General features: G+C 36.5%; 3 protein-coding genes across 3 annotated transcripts; all 3 read right to left on the bottom strand.

Moving 5' to 3' along the window:
• Positions 1-197: 197 nt before the first annotated feature.
• On the bottom strand, positions 198-6,879 carry LOC129886354 (uncharacterized). Its single transcript, XM_055961006.1, has 10 exons — positions 6,400-6,879; positions 4,471-4,675; positions 3,866-3,956; positions 3,604-3,749; positions 2,973-3,216; positions 2,619-2,723; positions 2,271-2,453; positions 1,807-2,011; positions 964-1,450; positions 198-449 (listed from the first exon to the last, which is right to left on the bottom strand). Exons 1-10 carry the CDS (start codon positions 6,620-6,622, stop codon positions 356-358), a joined length of 1,983 nt encoding a protein of 660 aa, XP_055816981.1. The 5' UTR covers positions 6,623-6,879; the 3' UTR covers positions 198-355.
• A 1,093-nt stretch (positions 6,880-7,972) lies between these two features.
• LOC129884018 (vacuolar protein sorting-associated protein 9A-like) lies at positions 7,973-9,075 on the bottom strand (the record flags this gene model as incomplete). Its single annotated transcript, XM_055958399.1, has 1 exon — positions 7,973-9,075. A coding segment is annotated over one exon (933 nt), but the record flags the coding sequence as incomplete, so codon positions are not given.
• A 3,187-nt stretch (positions 9,076-12,262) lies between these two features.
• Positions 12,263-18,217, bottom strand: LOC129886355 (vacuolar protein sorting-associated protein 9A-like). Its single transcript, XM_055961007.1, has 5 exons — positions 18,030-18,217; positions 16,644-16,791; positions 15,666-15,836; positions 14,301-14,474; positions 12,263-13,251 (listed from the first exon to the last, which is right to left on the bottom strand). The coding sequence occupies exons 1-5, from the start codon at positions 18,137-18,139 to the stop codon at positions 12,433-12,435; spliced, it is 1,422 nt and encodes a 473-aa protein (XP_055816982.1). The 5' UTR covers positions 18,140-18,217; the 3' UTR covers positions 12,263-12,432.
• Between the last annotated feature and the right edge of the window lie 646 nt (positions 18,218-18,863).

The raw sequence follows: 18,863 nt of genomic DNA on the forward strand, positions 1-18,863 counted from the left end.
GGCAAGTGATGAGTCTTCTTATAACGGCAAAGAACAAAAAGGAACAACATATAGCAAAATTATTAATCTTTTCTTTGGTATAGCCAAAGAAAAGCTTATGCTGCAATTCTTTTCTTTATTTTACAAAAACAAAGAGCAAGTTTGCAAGTGATGAGTCTTCTTATAGCTCATGTTTGCTACTACTATATAGAAGTCTATTTAGTCATAACTTAGCTATTCTTCTCCTTTTCATGGACATATAATTCTGCATGTTTAAGAGTTAAGACAGGGAAATGTTTAAAGTTTTTCTACTGCATCAGAGTTGCTACATAAATTTTAGTCTTTCTAATCCTCCAATTTCTAACAATTTGTTGTTTCAAGTTAATAGAATGCTTTGGATATACAAACCAATGACTAAAGAAACCATAATCCCAACATATGGTCTTCCAGCAGCACCTGCCGACACAGACCTGTGCAAGATGGCACCAAATTAGAATTATCAACAAAGAAATTATTACAAACATTAAGCTGTTTTTAGCTTGTTTGAGTGTTTGACTGGCCAACTTAAAACCATTTTGTGCTTAAAATAAGCCTTAAAAAATAATTGAGCCTCTTTGGCTTAGCTTATTTATAGCAGAGTTGCTTTAGATAAGCTATGCCAAACAGGCTCTATTTCAATATAAACTTCAGCAGCACTAAAATAAATCTGTAGGAATCAGTATCTAGTGATACAATTCTGGATTATGTTGATAATTTAGAAGCAGCGGATAGGAAACACATTTGGTGTAGACATGATTACATTCATGTGCAGTTAAACATTATGCTTAAGCAATGTGAAAACAGCTTTGGTGGCACCAATGTGAAATGGGGAAAGTAACTAGGGATGAAGGAAGTGAACGTACATACTGAGTAAAATTATTGGAAGGCTAGAAATTTTATTAAGCCAGTAAGTTTAAGTATCCGGACTGAATGATTGATATTTACCTTGCTATTGTTGACTTAGATGTTGTGAGTCCAAATCCAAAGGGAAACAATGGATCATAGTGAGGGTCACCAACGTTCATTGGAAGTTGATCTACAGTTCTGAACCATGTTCTTGGAAGTTTTCCAGTAAATCCGTAGTCCCCAAAGAGAAGATCAGTGATGCCTTGCCCTTCAGTTCCAGGTAACCAGGCTGCTACAAGTGCATCAATTGAAGGTAGATATGGTTCAATCATGAGTGGTCGACCAGATATGACGATGACAACACACTTCACGGATTGGCAAACATTGTTTATGAAATCAGGTCCAGGATCTGCCATTGTGAGAGTAGGACTGTCTCCTGCACTCTCAGCATAAGTGTGCTCACCGACAGCCACAATAGCATAGTCAAAGCCACTGGAAGTAGCATACTTGCTGTCAGGATTCTCAACATAGATGACTTCTGTTCCTGGATCAACTGCAGACTTTATTGCACCGAGGATGGTAGTTCCTGTAAATGAAGTTCACTCTGTTTCAGTCATCTTTCAATGCTAACCAACTGAAAATAGCAAATGGTTATTTGTGCGTTACGGCATTAGTTACTTGCCTGCTGCAGTTTCCTATAAAGAACTACCAAAATGTTAGTCTTATAACATTTTCCAAATGATTTGTGTACAGTTCAAGTATATTTTCTGAGAGAAATTTCTATACTCATTTTCCTTTCTCTCCATATCTTGTTAGGGTGGAGGGTGTGGAGCTTATTCAAGAAATAATAAGATGAGGTATTTTTCAAATTTTCTATTCACAGTTTAGTCATTTAATGAAGTATTAAAGGTCTTGTGAAACGCATCAGAAGAAATAACATACCACTTGTAGCATCATTACCACTAAACCCCTGCCAAGTAATAGTCCATCCGCCACATTGATAACCTAAGTTATCAGCATGGCTACCAGCAACCAAAATTCTAGATACTTTCCTAGGAAGAGGTAACAATGGGTTATTAGCAGTTTTCCCATTCTTCAGCAGCACAAGAGATTTCCGCACAGCTTCTCTTGCTAAGTTCCTGTGTTCCTGATTGGAAACCAGGGATTGTTATAACCATGAGCTGAATTTCACAATTCAAACAGTTCAAAAAGTATAGATCTCAAACTACGGACACATAGGCCCCAAATGGAAGTTAAGTGGAAAGGGTCTTGAGGTCACCATATCTAGTACATATCCTTCAAGCAGAGGCAAGGATTAGCCCAAACAAACAATGGTCTTATACAATGCATGCACTGACATTGTAACTGAGGCTTGAAATGTCAAGTATCATGTGTTAGTGACCTACCTGGCTCCCAACCTCATTTATCAGGCTGAAATCAGTGTAGGGGTTCTCAAAAAGTCCCATTGTAAATTTAACTGACAAAATCCTCTCCACTGCATCATCAATACGATCCGTTGGGATAAAATTGTTCTTGACGAGGTAAGTGAGATCATTGATAAACTCGGTGAAATTATATGGGACCATAACCTGCAAATAACCAATTTGACATTTCCTGATTTAGCTTGAACCCCAAAACATTTCCCAAACACAATGCATCTGAATATTAATTTGTTCCAGCTCTCTCTGTCTCTCTTGATGTACTAGTATCAGTTTTTAGAATTTAACTGATGTTGACAGGGGGGAAAATCTTACCATGTCGACACCAGCTAGAATGCTAGTCTCAACTGAATAAGTGTAGTTGGCATGAGGTGGAGAGGTAAGCCTGTCAATACCCTGCCAATCTGAAATGACAAACCCCTGGTAGATTATAAACACCATTTAGTGAAATCACCTCCAAATGATGGAATAAATGCTTCATGAGAAACAATAAGTGATACAACAAGTAAGCATGAAACAAATAAATGAAATATCAAAAATATATTTCGGAGGATCTTAATTCCAAAGTTCTGTAATTCTCACGTGCGTAATAACTAGTTGCCTTTAACCAAGCTTCCATATTGACCACTGAGGTTTATCTAATCTTCATATCATTTTTTAGAACATTACCTTGAACTTGAGTGTGCCCTTGAGAAAACCAGTAATTAGATCATGGTCTGCATGCATCTTTCTGCCATTCCAGCTAGAATAGGAAGCCATAACCGTAGCAACACCTTTGATAATTGAGTCGTAGTAGGCGGGCATGTGGATACTTAGCAACTCATGCATGTTAGTCACGGTGTTATTCTCATTAACACCCTTAGTTGTACCCCCATCACCAACAAAGTGCTTTGCACAAGCAGCTACCTTTTTCCTGAAAATTGGGAGAGTTGGAGGATTACTCAAGGGCAATCCTTTTACAAGCAAATATATTCACAGAAACTTAGAATTTAATTACCCAAGAATCATTATCAAAATGTATAAGATCTAACTGATTCATAAAAGGCTCATCAAAGAATTACAAAACAACGGCAAAAAAGCGGAAAACAGTATTAGCGTAAAAGCATCTCACATTGGACTTCATTGCGCTCTAATGATAACAGGCAACTAAAGAGCAGTCAAGATTCTCATTACTAAGCTTAGATCTGACAATTCTTTGCACAACAATGAGAAAGATATACTGCAAATATTACTTCTAACTTTCAAAGAGAAGCAAAGTAAACAATAAGCATGAACGGAATTGCCTTTAAAGTTTCCATACTTTCCAGCAATAAAAGGTATGCCCTTCCTGGAACCATTAGGAATCTCGCCTTGTAACCCAATTATAATATCTGTCATTTCTTGAACAATCTTGGGATCTTCACCATAACTTTCGTAACAGCGACCCCACCTAGGATCTCTGCAAACCTGCCCACAACGGTTTAAACAAGACTTGAAAGTTTACAATTTGAAGTGAAAAGAACGTCATTAATTGTGAGAAGATAAATTAGAAATTCAATAATCAATCTGATTGTATCACCTACAGCGATGCAAGGAGCAAAAACATAAGGAATCCCTGTAGCTCTGACTTCAAGAGCAGTAGCATCACCAATCCTTCGAATGAGTTCAGGGTCCCTGAAGAATAGATATTGGTAGGAAATTCAGATAAGACCAATATTTTTTTAGCAAGCAAGAGGATAAGGCCAATATCATGTCACCTTGAACTGGGAAACAATGCAAAATAATCGTAGATAATATCAAAATGAAGTTTTTGAACATACAATACATTCATATTTCCTAGATATGACTTACACATGACACACAGTTACGGGGCTTAAGCTATGTAATTTGCAATATATCTTGAAAACTGATGTCATTTAGCAAAGCTGCCTATTAACAGACAACAAATCACTGACTGATCACAATGTTATATTTGCAAATAGAATTATTAAACTTTTTTCTAGAAAAAAAATATGAAGCTTGATTTAGGTAACAAAAGGTTTCTTGGTAGTACACGTAGATAACAAATTAACAGTCCAATGAGAACACATGCTCTATAAACCAGCCAATAACAAATGATATGAATTCGATATGTCAACGCTCAGCAGTGTGTTTTGTACTTGAAAATATCCATGTAAAATGTCCTTACCTAGTAGCTCCAAGCCCAATGTTATGTGGAAATATGGTGGCATTGAAAACATTATTGTGTCCATGAACGGCATCAATCCCATATATCATTGGAATCCCAAGGCGAGTTGACAGAGAACCATTTTGGTAGTCATTCACCATATTAACCCAATCTGCAGCAGTAGCTTTCGGAAGTGGAGTGCTTCCCCCACCACTTAATACGCTCCCTAAACCAGAATAACCAAACATAAACTTCAATTTTCTGTTTGCCATGCCGACGAGATATTTTAAGCAGAAGTGTAGGGCCTTTGATTGGGATTTAATCCTGAATCTAAATTTGCAAAACAAGTTGTGCTAACAATCCATCTCTTTTTTCGTTTATTGATATTACTTTTTTCTCAAACGATAATCTTGAGTTCATGTTTCATTGTTAATCACTGCTTCATTACATGCTATTTCTTTGTTGAACTATCATATCAGAATTTGATGAAAAGAAAAAGTAAAATATGTAAGGTGCACGTTTTTGCATGCGGTTGCACTTAATAATCATTTCTCCAATCACTTGATTTGCGGTTAATGATCATTTCTTCCAGTTTCATAGTTTCACTTTTCAAAATGTCCTAATCAATGAAAGCCAAGACTGATGTATAACAAAAAGATGTTATGAACATGCTTTCGAACTCCATAGACAGCCTTATCTCTTGGCGTACTCTGGATAATTCAAACTTGGAAGAAGAATCTGAATAAGTTCGGTTCAACTTCCTTTATCAGTGGAAAAAGAAACCTGTTTTAGCTCAATTTTCTCCCCTTCTTTCTTTCTTCGTTTCATCTCTTTTGCATGCTCTTTCGACTTATTTCTGTATCCATTCAATTTTGCATTTCCTGATCTTGTAACTTTGGAGTAACCATAAATACTCACAACTATTTTTTCTTCTACAGTGTTCATCGCTATTAAACAGACATATTGAATCTACAACTGTCTTAATTCAATCTCCAAGATAAGTGCTGAAAAAATATTATGGTCAAGAGATGCATAAAAAGCAGAAAAACTAGAAAAATATGTAATGGGCACTACAATTGGACCTCTATATAACAATCATCCTCTATAACAACATTTCACTATAAAAAACATGTTTTTGTAGAACCGATCTTCCATGTTATGTTATATTATATATATGTTCTCTATAATAGCATTTCGCTATAGCAGCAACAAAATATCAGAACAAACAACGATGTTATAGAGAGGTTTGACTATACTATATATTATGAAATGTTCCTTATCAAGAAAATCCGGATGTGAAATACCAATGTATTTTTTTAATATGCAAGGGAAACAATACTCTATTTATCACAACAATTTACTTCAAAATGACATTATCCAATCTACAAGGAAAGTAACACACAACAACTAACAAAGAAAATAAATGTGGAAAAATGAAAAACTAAACAAATATGCAAATGATACAACTATATAGATGTGAGATGTAACTGAAGCAGTAGTCCAAGTTAAATTGGGCTTGCTACTTCAAGCTCTCAAAACAATCTTCTTTAGACTGACATCATCAAATCTCCAAAAACTAGTACTTTCTTGTTTCAATTTGTATGTCTTCCTTTCTTTTGTAGTCCTTTTAAAAAATGTCTCTTCACCTTTTCTGCAACTCTTTAATTTCAACTTTCCACGTGAGATATTTAAACCACAAGATTAAAGTGTATTCACGTACATAAGATTAAAGTGTATTCACATACATTTTACATATCTTTAGTTTAAGACCACAAAATCTATCAGTGTTACTATTTAGTTTCTTAAACTCGGTGTAAAATCAAAACAAAACAAACAAATTGAAATGGAGGTAGTAAACACCAACTACACAAGAAAAATTAGATAGCACATAGCACAAAGAAATTTACAAAGATGGAAACCACAATACCATATGCAGATTTGAAATGTTACCAATATAGTAGTCTTTCATTATTTGAATTGTAGCAGCAGTCCTATCAATCTGAATCATCTGTCCAAACTTTTCTTGAAGGGTCATTCGACCAAGAAGATCTTTAACTCTAACCCCAACTGGTTGTTTTGGGTCCTTGTACTTGATGTACTCTTCACCCATTGCAATCTTGCTCCACCATAGCAGCAGAGTCACAACCCACCAAACCCAACTTTTCCTACCCATTTTCAAACTCCTCAGCACTACAATAACATCAAGAAAATGTTGTCTTGGAATTTGATTGAATACCCAGAAAAAATGTAGGACAAAGGGTGCAAGAAAATGCAGGATCTTGAAAGTTTTTAGTGAAAGAATACAGTAGCAGAAATAGTGCTTTATTTTGTGGAAAAGATGGGTCTACTAGTAGCTGAGAGAGTTGAGATATTCTTTGAAAAAGTTACACAGTTATATATACGCCAATAATATTTTGCTCTTCTACATTCTCATAAATAAATATTACTCACCCCCTTCGTTCCTTTTTAAGCAAGGTATTATCCTTCCGTCTACTTTTATGTATCCGTCGTATCAAAAATAGATTTTCATTACTTATAATTCATTTGATCTCAATATTTAATACTCGTTGAAATAAAAATCAATACTCATAGTTATATGAGAATTAAAAGTTGTGAATAATAATGAATATGTGATTGTATAGTTAGTGATTGAATAATGAATAAATTGTATTATTAATATATGATTTACTTAAAAATATATTTTTCTATTTAAATTATTTCATTCACGATTTGTTAACACACGTGTTATTATTGTATATACTATAGTTCGTATAAAATGATAATTATTGCATAATTTAAAATGAATACTACTTCCGATCAAACCCTATATTATTGATGAATTAAATTTTATAAGACATTTTATGTTGGAATTATTCCTTTCAATAGGATGAGCCAAAAGACCCCTCTAAATTGCTCTCTTTTTTTTTGGGGGGGGGGAGGGGGGGTTGGAGTAGGGTGAATTTTAAGTCTCATCTTTCTTTTCTAAAGATATGAGAATTTTGAGAAAGATAGTCATATGGGGAACTCAAAACTTTTGTACGGACTAGCTTGTGGTATCCATTTGAGTTGAACCAAAAGCGTGTTCTTTGTTAAAAGCAAAAAAATAACAAGAAAAAGGTAGATATTGCAAACTTAGATTCTAATTTATATGTGATGAATTAAAGTAAAAGACATCCTTTATATGGTTAATTAACTTACATATAAATGTTTGAGAACACACTCAAAAAAATTCCAAAATTCAAGCCAAAACCCCAAAAGTGTCTTAATATGTTCACGGTATCTTGAGTGTTTAAATAAAATTTAGTAACAATTTTAAGAGATTGTCAATGTATTCCACATATTTCCTATCCTATGATATATTTCATAATCACTTCAATTTTTTGCAAAATCGTTTCTTTAGTTGTACCTCTAGTGCATGTTCTCCTGTGAAATATTCTATCCCTCAATTTTTATTAGCAATAGGCTTCCAATATGTATAAGGAATTTTTTCTTTAACCTTAATGTGACCATTCATAAAAAGTAAAATATGAAATAAGAATTCAAATTTACCTAAGCTAATATATGATGGTTAAGGTTTGTAATTCACTTGTTATTCTACTGTCCAGAAAGAATCAAGTGGATCCTCATTTTGCTGTTAAAACATACAGAAACGGCATTTAGAAACATGAGTTTTCCACTGAATATCTGCAAAACCTAACTCCCTTCTTCATCCCTACTTACAACTTCTTCATTTTCCTTTAACTTCGATTCATCAACCTCAAGAGACTGTGGAAGTACTGGACTTGAATCCTCGGGCCCGGCTTTCTTCGTCTCATCAATTGGCTCTCTTGCTTCAGATTCGGTGTTGAATTCAAATTCAGGGTGGTGAGTTTGTCCTTGATCATTGGGCAATGAAGGAGATGGATTGTCAATGCCTGATCCTTTAGCAAGGCAAACATACTTGATTACTAGGCGCTTGTAATTGGTTAGTAGCTCTTCGATATCACCCACTGTTAGGTCACCAGACTGGGAATATAGGTAGGGGAAACTTTGAAACACTTGGCTGATGCTACCCTCCTTGATAAGCATACTAGCCCCTCTGTTTTCTAGATCCGACAGTGACGGGATCTTTTCCATTGATGACTGACTTTTCACATACTGATCCTCGTTCTTGGGGTTTGTTTCTGTTGATGCAACCGAGAAATTTGGCTGTGTAATAGGGCTTGGAGGCCTATTTGACCTAAAACTTAGATTGGCCACAGAAGTGTCTGCACCAGGAACAGGTCCAGCGTTCTGATCACTCTGGTCCAGTACATTGTTGTCTGAAAGAACAGAAAGAAGTGCTCGAGCAGACTCCATATTTGTTTCAAACTCGGTCTCATCCATAGAAAGAGCTTGTGCATCAATATTTGAAATGAAAGATTCGGCAGAAAGAATGTTTGTGAAGAAATATGCCGCTTCAGAAACCAAACGAGTTTGCCGCCTAAACCTTTGGATATACAGTAGATTTGAGTGCAGCTGAGGAGGGTTAGCCTGATTGTGACATAAAATAAAAGCTAATTTAAAAATGGTATACAAGGACACAAAAGAAATAGTAAATTTATTGAAAAGAACCAAGTTACTAAAACAAGCTTTTAGTTCTCCATTTAAAGAATTTCATCTACAAAAGAGATTTTGGAATGATGGTCATCAAGGACTTGGAAATATTCCACACATGGTTCATCCAATCAAGGATTTTGTTGAGAATCTAATTGAGATTAAAATTCACTTCTTCTTTTTTTGTTTCTGCAGGACAATTATAACGTTATAATTCATATAATGTTAGTCTAAATCGAAAATAATATACAAGATATTTGGGGGATGAGAAGTACAAGATATTTGGGGAATGAAAGTAGGTGATGAGATGATGATAGGATAGCGAAAGGTGCAATGATGGACTCTTTGGCCACTAATCTGGATGCATCAATGTTCATGAATTCCAACATAAAGAAGTAAGAATGTTTCTTCTGCTAAACTCCTTACAAGAGAATTAAAATCCCCCCTGTTAGTCATCTTGGGCAAAGAAATCCATGACAAATCAGTCGAACCAGCAATCCCTTCCCTAATTCATGTTGGTCTTAGGCAGACAGCCTATGACACCGCTAGATGTTGCCAGGCAGAAAGGGCAAGGAAAGTGTCCTGCTGCCTACAGATATGCCAGGGACAAGCAGGAAGTGCTTGCTGAGGCGCAAGACAGTTTGCGCAAGGCCCAGAAACATATGAAGAAGTATGCTGATCAGCACAGGAGGTCGCTGGAATTCAGTGTTGGTGACAAGGTGTTGCTGAAACTTACACCTCAAATCTGGAAGCAGGTTACAAGTAAGTTTAGGCACCGTGGGTTAATTCCGAAGTATGATGGACCCTTTGAGGTAGTCCAAAAGGTTGGTGAAGTTGCTTATAGGTTGATGCTGCCTGAAAGGTTGAAATTGCATCCAACCTTCCATGTGAGTTTTCTGAAGCCATTTTATGAGGATGCTGATCCGGATAGGAGCCAGTCAAAGCGGGCGCCGGCTGTGGTGCGGACACAGTTTGATGCCCAAATTGAGAAGATACTGGATCATCGGGTGTTGGGCGTCAAGAAGAATAGGCGGACAGAATTTCTTATACAGTGGAAGGGTAAGCAGGAGGCCGACGCTACTTGGGAGAAAACCAAGTCACTTTGGCAGTTTGACAATCAGTTGGAGGACTACCTAAAAACAGCCTCAACGAGGACGTCGAGTTCAACGGGTGGGGGTGGTTTGTAAGACCCTAAGGTTTGGGCTAGGCGTATGGGGCTAAGGCAGTGGCAAGGGCTTGTGCATTGCCCCTTGTCAGCTGGCCGATGTTGGCAGAAAAGCAATGCGCGGCAGGCATGCCTATGGCATGGCAGGCAAGCAAAGGCCAAGGGCCTTGAGTGTTGGCAAGGCTTGGCAAAGTCAGTGGCAATGAAGGCACATGGCACCAGGCGGGCATGTGCGCAAGCAGTGGGGTTGGCGTTGGCCGATATGCGTGTTGGCATGGGCGGGCCAAGGCCAAAAGCTGAGGCAAAGGCAAGGCAAGGCAAGGCAAGACAAGGCAAGGCAAGGCAGAGGCAGGAGCGTGGGCTGCGGATGCGCGCGGGCGCGTGCAGCAGACAGACACCTGACAGACTTGCAGACAGGCGTGCAGGCAGAGCACATGGGCGCAGCATGGGCGCAGCATGGGCGCAGCATGGGCGCAGCATGGGCTCTGACAGGCGTGCAGATTGTTTAGTATTTCCCTTGTACCCCTTTGTAAGGTGCTGGCACATGGCCAGCACCCCCCCTAGTTGGCTAAAGTTGTTGGCTGCTTTGTATATATATAGAGGGAGTTTGGAATGGCAAAGGTTAGCAAGAGTTTTGTGAGAAAAGCTCCTTAGCCTTCCAAACTCCTTGAGGTGATTCTTTTGTATAAACTGTGGAGAGTTATATATAGAAATTGGGCAGTTTGCCTGTACATGCTTGTGTTGTTGTTGTGTATTTCCGCTGTAGTGTGCTTCCTTTGTGTTTGATATAATCTTGTGTCGAACGTGTGTTGGTTGGCTGAAGTTAGCTTGCGAAGTTGACTGCCGCGCGGGTTGTGATCTTGTGAAGGAAAAGAAAAATCACCCCCGTGACAACTAGTAGCTGAGAGTGTTGAGATATTCTTTGAAAAAGTTACACAGTTATATATACGCCAATAATATTTTGCTCTTCTACATTCTCATAAATAAATATTACTCACCCCCTTCGTTCCTTTTTAAGCAAGGTATTATCCTTCCGTCTACTTTTATGTATCCGTCGTATCAAAAATAGATTTTCATTACTTATAATTCATTTGATCTCAATATTTAATACTCGTTGAAATAAAAATCAATACTCATAGTTATATGAGAATTAAAAGTTGTGAATAATAATGAATATGTGATTGTATAGTTAGTGATTGAATAATGAATAAATTGTATTATTAATATATGATTTACTTAAAAATATATTTTTCTATTTAAATTATTTCATTCACGATTTGTTAACACACGTGTTATTATTGTATATACTATAGTTCGTATAAAATGATAATTATTGCATAATTTAAAATGAATACTACTTCCGATCAAACCCTATATTATTGATGAATTAAATTTTATAAGACATTTTATGTTGGAATTATTCCTTTCAATAGGATGAGCCAAAAGACCCCTCTAAATTGCTCTCTTTTTTTTTGGGGGGGGGGGGGAGGGGGGGTTGGAGTAGGGTGAATTTTAAGTCTCATCTTTCTTTTCTAAAGATATGAGAATTTTGAGAAAGATAGTCATATGGGGAACTCAAAACTTTTGTACGGACTAGCTTGTGGTATCCATTTGAGTTGAACCAAAAGCGTGTTCTTTGTTAAAAGCAAAAAAATAACAAGAAAAAGGTAGATATTGCAAACTTAGATTCTAATTTATATGTGATGAATTAAAGTAAAAGACATCCTTTATATGGTTAATTAACTTACATATAAATGTTTGAGAACACACTCAAAAAAATTCCAAAATTCAAGCCAAAACCCCAAAAGTGTCTTAATATGTTCACGGTATCTTGAGTGTTTAAATAAAATTTAGTAACAATTTTAAGAGATTGTCAATGTATTCCACATATTTCCTATCCTATGATATATTTCATAATCACTTCAATTTTTTGCAAAATCGTTTCTTTAGTTGTACCTCTAGTGCATGTTCTCCTGTGAAATATTCTATCCCTCAATTTTTATTAGCAATAGGCTTCCAATATGTATAAGGAATTTTTTCTTTAACCTTAATGTGACCATTCATAAAAAGTAAAATATGAAATAAGAATTCAAATTTACCTAAGCTAATATATGATGGTTAAGGTTTGTAATTCACTTGTTATTCTACTGTCCAGAAAGAATCAAGTGGATCCTCATTTTGCTGTTAAAACATACAGAAACGGCATTTAGAAACATGAGTTTTCCACTGAATATCTGCAAAACCTAACTCCCTTCTTCATCCCTACTTACAACTTCTTCATTTTCCTTTAACTTCGATTCATCAACCTCAAGAGACTGTGGAAGTACTGGACTTGAATCCTCGGGCCCGGCTTTCTTCGTCTCATCAATTGGCTCTCTTGCTTCAGATTCGGTGTTGAATTCAAATTCAGGGTGGTGAGTTTGTCCTTGATCATTGGGCAATGAAGGAGATGGATTGTCAATGCCTGATCCTTTAGCAAGGCAAACATACTTGATTACTAGGCGCTTGTAATTGGTTAGTAGCTCTTCGATATCACCCACTGTTAGGTCACCAGACTGGGAATATAGGTAGGGGAAACTTTGAAACACTTGGCTGATGCTACCCTCCTTGATAAGCATACTAGCCCCTCTGTTTTCTAGATCCGACAGTGACGGGATCTTTTCCATTGATGACTGACTTTTCACATACTGATCCTCGTTCTTGGGGTTTGTTTCTGTTGATGCAACCGAGAAATTTGGCTGTGTAATAGGGCTTGGAGGCCTATTTGACCTAAAACTTAGATTGGCCACAGAAGTGTCTGCACCAGGAACAGGTCCAGCGTTCTGATCACTCTGGTCCAGTACATTGTTGTCTGAAAGAACAGAAAGAAGTGCTCGAGCAGACTCCATATTTGTTTCAAACTCGGTCTCATCCATAGAAAGAGCTTGTGCATCAATATTTGAAATGAAAGATTCGGCAGAAAGAATGTTTGTGAAGAAATATGCCGCTTCAGAAACCAAACGAGTTTGCCGCCTAAACCTTTGGATATACAGTAGATTTGAGTGCAGCTGAGGAGGGTTAGCCTGATTGTGACATAAAATAAAAGCTAATTTAAAAATGGTATACAAGGACACAAAAGAAATAGTAAATTTATTGAAAAGAACCAAGTTACTAAAACAAGCTTTTAGTTCTCCATTTAAAGAATTTCATCTACAAAAGAGATTTTGGAATGATGGTCATCAAGGACTTGGAAATATTCCACACATGGTTCATCCAATCAAGGATTTTGTTGAGAATCTAATTGAGATTAAAATTCACTTCTTCTTTTTTTGTTTCTGCAGGACAATTATAACGTTATAATTCATATAATGTTAGTCTAAATCGAAAATAATATACAAGATATTTGGGGGATGAGAAGTACAAGATATTTGGGGAATGAAAGTAGGTGATGAGATGATGATAGGATAGCGAAAGGTGCAATGATGGACTCTTTGGCCACTAATCTGGATGCATCAATGTTCATGAATTCCAACATAAAGAAGTAAGAATGTTTCTTCTGCTAAACTCCTTACAAGAGAATTAAAATCCCCCTTGTTAGTCATCTTGGGCAAAGAAATCCATGACAAATCAGTCGAACCAGCAATCCCTTCCCTAATTCATGTTGCAAAGTTGGACTACTATGCAGGCAAACATTGTTCGGTGTTTAAATTACACCTCTAATGCTGAAATCAACTTCCCTACAGGGAAATCAAGACAGTAGACTAGCCCATAGAAGTCAGAAGATGAGCAAAGAGTTAAGGATATGATAGGTAGATTCTGATAATATTCCCAAGCAAAAACATTGAGCACGTGCTGCATTGAAGTCTTAACAGTTCTGAGTAGGACAGAAGATAATACTCCTCCAGGATGTCCCCTCGTTACAGGAAAAAAGTTATCACCATTTGTTTTGTTCCACACAACAGCAGAAGAAAATGCTGCAATAACTCACGTTTTCTGTAGATCATTGGTGATGGAAAGGCAGACTATCTTTTGAAATTTTTTCATTCCACTTAAGTTTATCTACACGAGCTCTAAGGGATTCATCAGCTCTGAAGACTATATTTATCAGATCAGTGCAAATGAGCCGGCTTACCTTTATGGTGACATATATGAGAACTGGAAGAAAATCATCTGCTCCTGGAGGGTTATCCTTTTGTGAAACAGAAGTCAGAAGGTTATTGATAACCTTGCAACAACTAAGAATGCACACAAGTTTGTCTCTTGGTGCCCTGTACATATTTATCTTTTGTAGCTCCTTCTGCGCGAGCTGTAAAAAATGTAGCATGTAATGAAAGAGTTAGACATCTCACTGCAGAATACATTCAAGAAAGATCTATGCTTATTTATGGCAGGGTGAAAGAGCTATACGTATTGTAATCAAGATCACAATCAAAAGGACAGCCTAAGGAAGACGCTTCTATAAAGGAAGAAGTGTGTGTGCTCCGGTACTATGAAAATATTCTCTGAATTATGCATATGAAAATATTCTCTGAATTATGCATACTGCAAGCCTTGATATGTTACTGTAAACTGTCGGTCGTACCCATTAAAACTCAGTTTACAAACTTCTGCAGCAAACCTCTGAAAATCTGGGTCCACATACACCAAGAAGTTACCAAGTTAAGTGAAAAATACGAAAGTAATACAATTTTTTTAAGAAATCAATACTCAAGGTAATTGCCAGATTAAACAGTGTCCATCTTGTCAAGGTGTAACATATGCACAAAGACAAGAAGGTTAGCTCTTCCTTGGTTATTTTTGTGAATGTACTCTTTTTCGTTTATCAGTTATTAGTATAATAAAATAGCTGTACAAAAAACTATTTTATTTGAAATCACACCTGTTCCAGAAATGTGTATTTTTTCCAAAGTTTCAAGACTGGCTGCGAGAAAAAAATTGTTTCTTCCATGGTATAAACCCACTAAGATAAACACGCATGCACATATACTATTGTGTGTGGGTCAGAATGTGTGAAATGTGTGTACGCACATAGAGTGTGTGTGTATATATATATATAAACTCACATCATGGTATGACAGAGGTCGAGGAATGATCAAGTATGTCTCACAAAAGATGTAATGGGTGGCTTTATTTAAAAAAACAAAACAAACACAACAACATTCAATAAGAGAAACTGTTCGTCCACAACATTTTCTTTGGGAAAATTATGTAAATGTACCGACTAATGAACCAACAAACTGCCAAAAGACACGTGCATTATGCTCTGAAATATAAAAACTGGTAATTTTATAACTTCACCTACACATCATCATCCTATGAGTGACAGGCCCAAATCCCAAGAACAGTGATCAAGTGAGAAATCATATCCCATCCTCCATTAGTTAAAAAAAAGTAGCAGTTAAGAACCAAAATCCCTGCACTTGCATCCATTTCATAATATCTTGAACAGAATTAATGAATGATTCACCAGAATTTACTTTTCACAGAGTTCACTTACCAACCATGATGATTCATTTTGAAATGTTGGCTTGATATCCAAATTCTCAGGCCTAACAAATTGTTGAATCAAAGCAATTTTCTCATGAAGCTGTTCATCAACTTTCACATCTTCAGGAAGTGAAGCAAATGTACGTGTAAATAGCTTTGTCATGACATACTTCTCAAGTCCCTGTTGTTTGAAATAATATGAATATGAGCAAACAGAGTACAAACAGCACAGCAACAACTAAACTCATAATCAGTTGAGATGCAGCCTACAGCCATACACAAGCATTGAGTATAGAGAATGTGATATCCATGAATAACACAATAAATTGATTCCATATGTTGGAGTAAATTGGTATAAACATCAACCTGAGCCTTTTACTGAAAACGTATGGCAAATGTAAGCATGTTGAGATAAAAGGAAAAATGGGACAATCAGACTTGGTACTTCTAGGCATATTACCAATAGCAACTCCAATTAAGACAACAACATACCCAGTGCAACTCCAATTAAGACATGGGAAAAAATAGACTCAAGAAATCTGAAGTTTTTTGTTCCTTCAATGTTGAGATATCTGTGGATCTGCTTTTTTGAAGAATACCAGTGGAACTTCCTTCTGTTATTCATGCTTTTAAGATTTGATATTTGATATTTATGAATATCATGAAGCAGCCTGAACCTTCAGTGTACTAAAAACTCAGCATGCAGATGTCATAGGTTTGAAACTCGGTAGAGTATAGGCCCATTCATCTATCATGTTCCACTTAACTTTCAGGGTACTTGTTAGCGGCAATGTTCGAACTTGTGATGTGCACCCTAGCTGCACATCTCAAGTTGTATCCTTACGATTGAACCAAAGCCCTAGGGGCTTGTGGGGTAATGGAGTTGGATGGGAGGCTGGTAGGTTGATGAGAAAAGGATTTGATATGCAAATGAAACAGCCTGATAACATTCATGCTAAAGCGTTATTCTGCATATAGGTGTACTCACTTCACCAGCACTCTCTAACTCCTCCTCAGAACATCCAGCCCAAAGTGAATGAGCTCTGAATGCTGTTTCCATATTTCCAAGGAACCCCTGCACAGCTGCACTATCCCTCTCTGCGTCTGGTGCATTGTTCAAAAATGATACAATAAAACTGCAAAAGATTCGAATTAGTAATACTAACATGTTTCCTCGAATGGACATACATATACCTACCTACACCTCTTCGGATCCAAGTTGAGTTAAAATGGCAAGCATTGCTGGTTATGTTAATTTGAACTGATCAAGTGTACAAATATTCAATATGCAGTAGTATATTATAGGATTTTAGGTCAGTTTGTAGAAACCCAACCATCAAATCATCCATCTACGTACTTAATAATCATGAAAAGTATGGGAAGAAATTATGCTACGATGACAAGCTGATTAAAAGTTTCATATTACTACGACAATCATTCCATAGCTATTCCAGAATCCCAATATATACAATTCATTCTTTATAATCAATATCCATTGGTTTCACTTTGCATAGAGAACTCTCTGCATGAAATCCTTGAGGTACTTGTTTGAGACTGATGTGGAGTAAGAACAAACCCAAGCAGCCACTTCATAAAACAAAAATTCAATGCATGGAGCAAAAGATTTGAAGAGAAGAAAATAAGAGGTTCAGCTGCAGCATTCTTCATTTATGATTCTGGGCTACTCAACTGAGGTAAAGAGTTCACTTCCTTTTATCACCATCATCATATACATTTTTTCTCATTGCAAATCAAGTTACAAGATCTATCTTCTAATATCTACTTTAAGCAAACGTCAACAATAAGTTACTATCAAACTCCCATATCGCAGTGAACAAAAATAAGTAAAAGAGCTTAAGTAATTACTCTTGTTTCCCAGGTTAACAGGCCTAAGTTAACTTGGGCAATCAAAATCATACAAATCCGGTTATCCAATTACACCTTAACCATTTAAGTTGCCTCTCGCACTCAAATTATGAATTTGGCTGTCAAATGTATTTTTATCCTAATTCAACAACCTGTCTACTTTATTCCTATCTAACTTCTTCTCATAGTAAGGGTACTGTTCGGATAGATAACTCTTCTATTGAGTTCATTCATTAATTTACCCGAATGATCAATCTCCCCGTATATCTTTCAAAAAAATCCCCTAATTGTTCGAGAGAAACTAATATATTCTTTAACCAGAAAGAATACGGTTCAGATATAAAATATCCTATCAATAAGGTTTAGAAACTCGATCGTGGATGATGAAGTTATCAACGTTTCGACCTTTTTGAACTCTGTTTGTAACTCACTAGTCTTCCTGGTACCTAGTGGAATAACTAGTGGTCTTATAAGGGCCAACATGCCTTTATAAGATCAAGATTGATACCTTTTGATGGATTTGACGAAATCGGCGGCACTTGGATCACGCATTCGCTGAAGGAAATCATGCCACGTCAATGGTGCAGTTGATGATCCTAAGACGTCGCTGTTCTCCATTTTACGATCGACGGCGACTCTCTCTCTCTCTCTCTCTCTCTCTCTCTCTCTGTGTCTCTCTCTCTCTCTCTCACTCCGAATTTTTTATACTGTACTACTGTGTTTTACGAGGAAGAAAGATGAAGAAGAAGACAGAATAAATGGGCCCCCGAAATCAAGTGGTAGTTGGGCTTGCAATTCATTTGCTTGGAAGGACTTGGGCCTATGAGAGTAAATTGGGTTCTCAATTGGGCCATCAGGACCTAATTATGGGCCATAACACCTGAAATTCTGGGAGAAATTGTGGCAAATAGCCACTTGTCGAATCCCTAATTAAGAGAGTGTTTTGATTGACTTATTTTAAACAGTTTTTGCCTTCTACACTCTTTTTTATTCTTAGACGTGTTTGGAAAACACAAAAAAAGTACTTTTAAGCACAGCCAAAAAAGTACTCGTTTCAAAAAGAATAATTTACTTTTCTTTTTAATTTGTTTCAAAAAGAATGATCCCTTTCTTTTTTGTCAACACTTTAATTTTAGTTTTCCACGTGGTATGTTTAAGGCAACAATATTAAAGAGTACTTTGGTACATTTGACATAACTTTAATTTAGGACCACAAGATTGAAAAATCTTCTTTATTTTCTTAAACTCCGTGAGTACAAAAACCAGTTAAAAGCCAATCCAAACACCCTGTAAGTTTTAACAACAATCTCAAAATTATTTCGTGTTTAGCCGCTCTTTAATG

The sequence above is a fragment of the Solanum dulcamara genome, chromosome 4 (genome assembly GCF_947179165.1).
Source record: "Solanum dulcamara chromosome 4, daSolDulc1.2, whole genome shotgun sequence".
Lineage (NCBI taxonomy): Eukaryota > Viridiplantae > Streptophyta > Magnoliopsida > Solanales > Solanaceae > Solanum > Solanum dulcamara.

Excerpts from the sequence above, each read along its gene's own strand:
- LOC129886354 (XM_055961006.1), bottom strand. The coding sequence starts at position 6,622 with ATGGGTAGGAAAAGTTGGGTTTGGTGGGTTGTGACTCTGCTGCTATGG. Across the intron at positions 3,217-3,603 it reads ATACCTTTTATTGCTGGAAA|GAAAAAGGTAGCTGCTTGTG; the intron begins GTATGGAAACTT and ends CCCAATTTTCAG. Across the intron at positions 1,451-1,806 it reads TGGTAATGATGCTACAAGTG|GAACTACCATCCTCGGTGCA; the intron begins GTATGTTATTTC and ends CTTCATTTACAG.
- LOC129886355 (XM_055961007.1), bottom strand. The coding sequence starts at position 18,139 with ATGGAGAACAGCGACGTCTTAGGATCATCAACTGCACCATTGACGTGG. Across the intron at positions 16,792-18,029 it reads TTCGTCAAATCCATCAAAAG|TTTTATTGTATCATTTTTGA; the intron begins GTATCAATCTTG and ends AATCTTTTGCAG. Across the intron at positions 14,475-15,665 it reads AAAATGAATCATCATGGTTG|CTCGCGCAGAAGGAGCTACA; the intron begins GTAAGTGAACTC and ends CATTTTTTACAG.